At 47.2% G+C, this 7,756-nt stretch overlaps 1 protein-coding gene across 1 annotated transcript; it reads left to right on the forward strand.

Moving 5' to 3' along the window:
* Positions 1-5: 5 nt before the first annotated feature.
* On the forward strand, positions 6-7,508 carry TST (thiosulfate sulfurtransferase (rhodanese); the record flags this gene model as incomplete). The annotated part of the gene is made up of 2 exons (XM_008935995.1): positions 6-471; positions 7,192-7,508. Coding segments are annotated over 2 exons (765 nt in total), but the record flags the coding sequence as incomplete, so codon positions are not given.
* Between the last annotated feature and the right edge of the window lie 248 nt (positions 7,509-7,756).

Genomic DNA, 7,756 nt, shown 5'->3' on the forward strand with positions numbered 1-7,756 from the left:
CGAAGGAGCGGAACGCCCGGCAGGAGTTCAAGGAGAGGCACATCCCTGGGGCATCCTTCTTTGACATAGAGGAGTGCCGGGACCAGGCCTCCCCTTACGACTTCATGCTGCCCAGCGAGTCCCACTTTGCCGACTATGTGGGGCGCTTGGGGGTCAGCAACGACACCCACGTGGTGGTGTACGACGGGGACGAGCTGGGCACCTTCTACGCCCCCCGCGCCTGGTGGATGTTCCGAGCCTTTGGGCACAAGGAGGTCTCCGTGTTGAACGGCGGCTTCAAGAACTGGGTGAAGGAGGGTCACCCTGTCACGGCAGAGCTCAGCCAGCCCGCCCCGGCCGTCTTTAAGGCCAGGCTGAACAGGGCCTTGCTGAAGACCTTCGAGGAGATGATACAGAATGTGGGCACCCTGCGGTTCCAGGTGGTGGATTCCCGCCCCGAGGGCCGGTTCCGAGGGACCGAGCTGGACCAAGGTAACGGAGATGGGAATGGCACCAGCCCCCTGCACCAGAGTGGGTTGTGTGTTGATACTAGTCCAGGTGGAACAGCTTGTCCCAAACAGCAAACAAATTTTCTTGATACACAGACACGCCTCAACCTAACTCAGGGATTTACCTTAAGAGAGCCACAGCTGAGCATTTGGATTCCAGTGTTCTCACTGCTTTTCTTTTAGTTGGTTGTAAAGCTGCAGGAGGAAATAGCAGAGAAGGTCTACAGTCAGTTGGTTCCAGGATCCCCCATCCCACACCCTGCAGGAGTTAATCGGACAGAATGCAAACACAGGAGGTGAGAGCTCCCAGGGGTTTGTTCAGGGTCCTATCTAACAGTAGCAGACATGCACAAACTATCAGTATTCTTACAGGCACCTCTCACCGTAATGAATGCACTGGTAAAAGCCCAGGTTTTAGGCAATACACGCAAGCAGCAGGGGTGGGAGAAGTCCTGTGCAGTGGGGAAAGCTGGTACAGTAGTGTGCCTGGAATGAAATTCAAGTTGTTTGTTAACGGCAGCCCATACTGTCTAATTTAAGCCTTGGTATATCCCAAAATAACCTCTCCTCCAAAAGGGAACCAGAGACATGGTTTAAAAAGAAGTGCAGGGTTTCAGAAACAAGACAGAAAAGCTGAGCAACGAATGCTGGGTCTGAGCTGAGCTCCACGCTGCAGGAGCAGGTGTGAAGAAGGGTTCTGCATCCTGAGACAGGGCTGCACGGCTGCTTCACGTGTCACCCTGTTCTGGCTGTTTGCTGCTCTATAGCCATTGAGTGTGACGTCGTGTCCTGAAGTAAAAACCAGGACTTCCGGAGCGTTTTGCTGTAAATGTCTCTGTAGATATGGTTCTCCTAAGTGTCTACAGTGAGACCCCTGTCCCAAACACACTCGACCTGTGTGGAAGGTAAGAGAGGTAATGGGAGTGACAGAGGAGACTTGCAGGGAGGGAGAGGGATTTTAGGCTTATCACTCATTCTGTTTCTTCATCCACTGCAGCCCATCAAAGCAAAGGCTGAATTTTAACCTCAAGACATGAATAAAACACTGTTCTCTGGGGGAGTTTGCATTATCTTTCCAAAATTGGGAGTTGCCATCAGGTGACAAATCCTGCAGCCCCATCAGCGTCTTGAAAACAGATTTTTCCTTTGAAATGAGTCAGTGTGGAACAGTTTATTTGTGGTGGTCCAGTTTTGCTTCCCACAGCAGATCCAGCAGGATATGCACTCCAGCTGCAGCTGCTCGTTCCACAGGAGTTTGACAGCCTCCTGAACCAGGCTGGCCAGTAGCTTTGCAGAAGCCAGCAGTGAGTAAAAAGCAGCTTTTCCACCTAAAAGAGCAATTTGAAATCAATGCTGATTAATTACAAGGATCATCCAGTCAGGGAGGAGAAACGCCTGCAATTTAGAGAAGAAGAATGGTCTTGAGGTTAAGGAACTTGCTGTGTTCTCAGGTGATTTCAGTCTAATTATTGCTTCAGCTCTTGACTTCCTAATTAAGTCAATTAATCTCTCCAGTTCCATGAACTCCATCTTTAGAAGAGGCTAATTTCAGCTGACTCCTTTGCCTCTTCAGTTTTACACTTCCTTGTGGTAAGAATTAGTTGTCCCTGTTTTATTTTTATGCAGCAGCTACCTTGCTGGGATTTAGACCTTTGTAGTGTTAAAGATAAACCATAACACATGGCTAAATTTTAGTTGCTGGAAGAAGTTTGCCCAGATGGCCAAGGTAGAGGAAAACAGTGTTTCTATAAGCCAGGTCTCATAGATCTTAAATGCAGATATTGCCTTGGATGAAAATTTTGGATGTCCATGTGTGGTGTACCACCTTAAACATGTCAGATGTGCAGCACTGGCCTGTGCTCTGGGTGGTCAAAGGTCTCTGCACAGTGCTGTGTTTTTGGAGGAACCAGCAGCTCAAGCCTGCTCACCAGCTGTGATTCAGCAGAGCCCCAGCCAGGTTCTGCCAGGGCCTGCTTGCTCACGTACATGATAAAAATAATTACATGATGATTAGCAGTGCTGACTCTCTCTGAGTACTGGGCACTGCAAACTGAGGACCAAGAGTTACAGCTGAACAAATGCATACAGAAAAGTTGCAAATTTATGTATTCTTTTGCAGACATCTGAGAAAAGAGGGGGAAATTGCCAGACGAGGAATCCATCATCTAAAAATTCAACCCAGAGTGGGTTCATGAGCTTCCAACTATTTTTCTTCTCATTCTCTGCCCTTGGGTAGTCCTTGCTTCCCTTGCACGTACACAGCTCTTAAGGTTTTGTCCATTTTCCCAGCTCGTGGTCCTCCCTGCCCCAAACATAAAGCTCATAGTGGATGTTTGGTGGTAGTGGGAGAATGAGACGTTGCTCCTTCCCTCTCTTCTCCAAGTGGAGTCTGCAGCTGGGAGTGAGCTGGCTCTTGACCATGAAGGCTCAAGGCACAACATGGAAAGCAGAGACTTTATCAAAGTCTTTCACCCCACAGGAACCTACAGTCCAAAGCTGTCCATTCATGCAGTGAGGATGGCAAACATCAGCTGCCAGGATTGGCATCAGGGCCCTGCTGGTTCTTAGAGCTGACTCTTCTGGCAGTATATGTACACAGTGTTTTGACATTAGTGGCAAAGACCTATTGATCTGACTCTGAGGACTCTCAGGGAGCTGGCCGGGATCAAGCTCAAAACGTTCCTTCCAAGGAGAAAATTTGAATGGAACAGAGAGATAAAAAAAGGAGGCATCAGAGGAGGCATCTGGAAAGGAACAGCTATCTGCAGCCAGCCAACTCCAAAACCATGGGGAGCTAAATGTGGTCAAGGCACATCTTTTATCTTTTTGACGGTAAGAAATTCCATCTGGAGCTTTCATGGCAAAAGAGGAGGTTAGAGAGAAGGGGGCTGTAGCCTTCACTAGGGATAAACAGCCAACAAAAAATAATTTGCATTTAAGCAGAGAGTCTTAACAGATGTGGAAAAGGGTATTAAGCAGTGAAGAAGATAACCTACTACAGGTTACAAATCGTGAGGGAGGATTGCCAGAAGCCAAGCTGAGTGAGGCTTGGCAAAAGGAATTAAAACAAATAACAAAAACTGCTGGAGCAAAGTGAATAAAAAAGAGAACAAGGAGAGAAAGAGTAAATAGGGTTGCTATGCAGTTAGCAGGGGTTCCAGATGAAAGGTTATTTGTGTGCAGCCTCAGAATTATACTCAGTCTGTGCTACCATGTTCCTTTTTTCTCCTGAGGATAAAGCTGCAGAGCAGGGGGAGGGGGAGCTAGAAAAAGGGGAAAGAAGTGGAAATGATCATTTCTGAAGAGGGAGTGTAACCAAAGGATATCCATCTGCCCCAGTCTCTGATGCAGCCATCTCTACCCCAGATACGTGTCAAAAATCATTCATGTGACATTGCAACTCTGTGAAGCAAGAGTTTAATAAATTTAATCAGAGCAAGGTTCTGTAATACAGAAACACTTCCTGAAGTTGTTGATCTGTTATCATAACATGGATCCACTGGAAGGCTTTCAAAACACCTTGAGGTAGCATTTTCAGGGGTAGGAGTGGCAAGAAGTATAACACTACAGGGAGCAGGGTTGAATGCTTAGGAGTCCAAAACACTTAATTCCTTGTGTTTCTCGTACAAGCTGGAGACCCATATTTGGAAGCAATACAAGAAGATAAATCTTGGATGAATTAGTTGGGTGCAAGAACCTTAGATGGGATTTGGCCTTGACAACAGCAATTATTAAACTCCTACTAATTGAGGTGCTAAGAAATGACACTTCCTTCTAAGGCTGGTGATCACCTAGAACTGTTTCTAGGGTACCAAGGCAGTGAAAAGTGCAGCTAATGAGCTGTGACTGGGTTTAGGCCAAGGGTCTGAGGCTGTTGGGAGTGCCAAGTGCTCTCCATCAGGGTGTTGGAGCCATAGCAGAAAGGGAGAAAAACTGTTCTGGCCACAAAACTGCCACAGAAAAACTGTTGTGGGTGATGTTAGCTCAAGGACAGATGGCCTCTGGACTGGCTGTGACAAACAACACGTTGCAGATGAGTATTTCTCCTCATATCAGCAAAGAAGTTTCATGGCATGAATCCCAACTGGTTCTGAGGTGGAAAAAGTGATCACTGTAGCAGCTGGGAGCCGGGCTCTGCAGTCCTAGGGTTCCTCCCTGGACTTTCTGAGGGTGACTGCATGGATCTGGCCTGGAGGATGCTCTGTGTCATGTGAGGCAGGAGCAGATGTATCCTCTCCTGAGTCCAGATCCCAGCTGCACCCAGCCTTGCCTTCCAGTCCTGTGCTTCTTTGCTCTTCTCCTGGCAGAGAGAGATGATAAAACTTCCTCAAACACTCCAGAGCACTTCTTAGGCTGTCTAAGGGATTGTGATGGTGCAGTGTCAGCTCTTTCCTTCAGCTGAACACCCACATACAAGAGTAAATGCAGTTTCTACAGAATTCCCCATCTTTCACTCACAGAGCACAAGCACTGGTGTCCGACTCCAGCAGACTTTGGAATCTCTGGAGCAAGGGAGTCTCCCTGTAGATCAAAGTGAAAAATGCTCTAAAACGAGCCTGTTCTTTTCAGATGTGCTCAGGTCCTAACAGAAGAGTTGTGATGAGCATGTGTCACAGCAGACTCCAGTAAGAGAGGGGTACAAACCTAGATGTTTTAAGATATATGAACAGTCTAGAAAAGCAACCATGACCCATGGGGCCTGGAATACCTAAGGACAGAATCAGTGGCCCAGCAAGCTTCTTTGAGCAGGAGCTGACCCTTCTAGTTCAGCCCCCAGAACTTCTTGATCTCACCACACTTCCTGGTGTCCTAGGAGGGTGTGAGAGCGTTGTTCTGCAGCTCCCAGACTTGTTGGTTTTGGGGTCATCACCAGTCCTGCAGCAGAGCCTTTCAGAAATCCCTTCCATGTAACTCTCTCCAGTAATAAACTGAAGTCTGACAAGTACAAAGAGGGTTTTCTTACACTCCTTTATTGTATTTTTTTCACTCACTCTCTCTGTCATACAGGTGCTGTGTTATTGAGTGTAAGTTTTGCAGTTCTCTGTGCTGAAAGGATGAATTTTCTGGAACTGGAAAAAATGTGATGAAAGCATCAGTCCAAGACACCATCCTTTTTTTATTTTCCTTCCCCCTAAATGTTAGTTCCTCCAGAAGTCAGCAGTTTTTCTCCTGACTTCTCCCTGTAATGCTAAACACTTCTGGAGGATGCATGAGCTGACTAGTAGACAACAGTGCCAGATTTCTGAGGCACGTGGGGAGGATGAATCAAGAGACAAGGTCCATGTGGAACAGAGACAAACCTTGTGAAGCTGACTCAGGGCAGCCTTGGTTTTGTTTGGACTCTCACTCTTTGGCCAGCAGAGCAAAATTCTCCTCCTCAATCCCCTGCCCAAATCATGTTTTCCCATTATGACATATCTCAGCATCACTCTTACCACTCTGCATCAGCAGTGTCATGGTGATGTGTGAGGTCAGTCTCTGACTAGGTACACTGTAATTATTTGACTGTAACAAGGGTTCCTTGCCCCAGTCTCTCCCTCTTTGATTAAACCTATAGGCACAGAGTTTGGATTTCAAGGCTGTGATGAAAATCTTATCCATCATATTTTTATATCTCCTTCTCTCTAAAGACCTTGCTCTTGAGCCACAGCTTTCAACTTGCCTGAAGTGATCAGTCTTACCACCAGAAAAACCACAACCCATCCTGCTTTCATCTGTGGAGTGAACAAAAAGTGATACAAAACCTAAATTCTCACTTCTCTGCCCCCATTGCCCCAGGACAGCTGCCTCAGTGTGGCTGACTTTAAGGTTGCTTTGCTCTCAAGGGTTAGGGCTGGGCTGCTCTCTAGGCAAATGACAGATGCTCTCTGTTAGCCCCTCTCCCTTGCCAAAGGAGAAGAGAAAGGGGATAAGTGAGAAGGACTTATGGATTGGAAAACTAAAACAGCTTTCATGAAAATAATACTAAAATGGACTACGTAAAAACAGATATAAACCCAATCCCAAACCCACCTCCCCCTGATGGCGATTCCTTTGGCTTTTTTAGATTCCTACCTGTCATTGCTTTCAGAGAGGAAACAGTTTGCTAAATATTCTGGAAGTTTTGACTTAGCTAAGCTGGGTCACCTTTATCCTCTTCTTTTTAACCCCGTGCTGCTTTGCATCTGCATCATTGCCTGAAACAAATCTTGGAGAGCGTGGGAGTGTCTGCAGTGATGCTTCTTGAATGTCCTTTCATAGGTGGTGTTGTGGTTTGAGGCTTGGAATGGGGGAGTGACCTTCCAGCAACTGGGAGGACCCCGGGTGGGGGTGAACCATTGTATTCCCTCCCCTTCCCACACACACTCTGATAAGAGGCAAGAAGTGGGTTCTAATTTCACTCCTGCCCTGCAGCTCGGAGAGGGAGGTTGTCCTTTCACTCCGTGGGACCCTGGAACCATTTCTGAGGGTTTTGTATATTTTTTTTTTTTGTATTTTTCCCCTCATCTTTGTATATATTATTTTCCTTACCTCCCTTTTTCGTTTTCTGTTCCTTGTTGAACAATATACATTTTTTTTCCACAGTGTCTCTCTTTCTCTCAGGGGGGGAGAGGCGAGTACATAGTTCTGTTCCGTGTGGGTCCTGCCCTGAACCCCTTTTTACACGGAACCAGGACAGGTGGCTTCCATCCCCTACGTTGCCTTTTGTTGTTCCCTCGTGCAGGGCTGGAGTCTGGTCACATCCCTGGCTCTGTGAACATCCCCTTCCCCTCCTTCCTGACGGAGAGCGGCCACGAGAAGAGCATCGAGGAGATCCAGGAGATCTTCCGTGAGAAGCAAGTGGACCTCTCCAAACCCCTGACGGCCACGTGCCGCAAAGGTGTCACGGCCTGTCACATTGCCCTGGCAGCCTTCCTGTGTGGCAAACGGGACGTGGCTGTTTATGATGGCTCCTGGTCAGAGTGGTTCCACCGGGCACCGCCGCGCTACAAGGTCTCCGAGGTGAAGCGCAACAAGGGCTAGAGGGAAAGTTGTTCCTTGGGCAATGACTTCTAACATTTTATTCCAACCCAGGATAGAGGGAAAGGAAGTGGAAGTGATAAAAAAAATCAACTATGCTGATTTATATTTTGTCTGGTTTTGTAAGAATCGTCAGTAGATTTCTATAGACCTTTCAGTTTCTCACAATGAATAAAATCGACTTCTAAGATGATGCTTCTCTGAGTATTTTTAATTCTCCTCTGTGCCTCTGCTTGTGCTGAGTGGGAAAAGCAGCTTTGCAACAGGAA

Source organism: Merops nubicus, unplaced genomic scaffold (genome assembly GCF_000691845.1).
Source record: "Merops nubicus isolate BGI_N331 unplaced genomic scaffold, ASM69184v1 scaffold522, whole genome shotgun sequence".
Classification (NCBI taxonomy): Eukaryota; Metazoa; Chordata; class Aves; order Coraciiformes; family Meropidae; genus Merops; species Merops nubicus.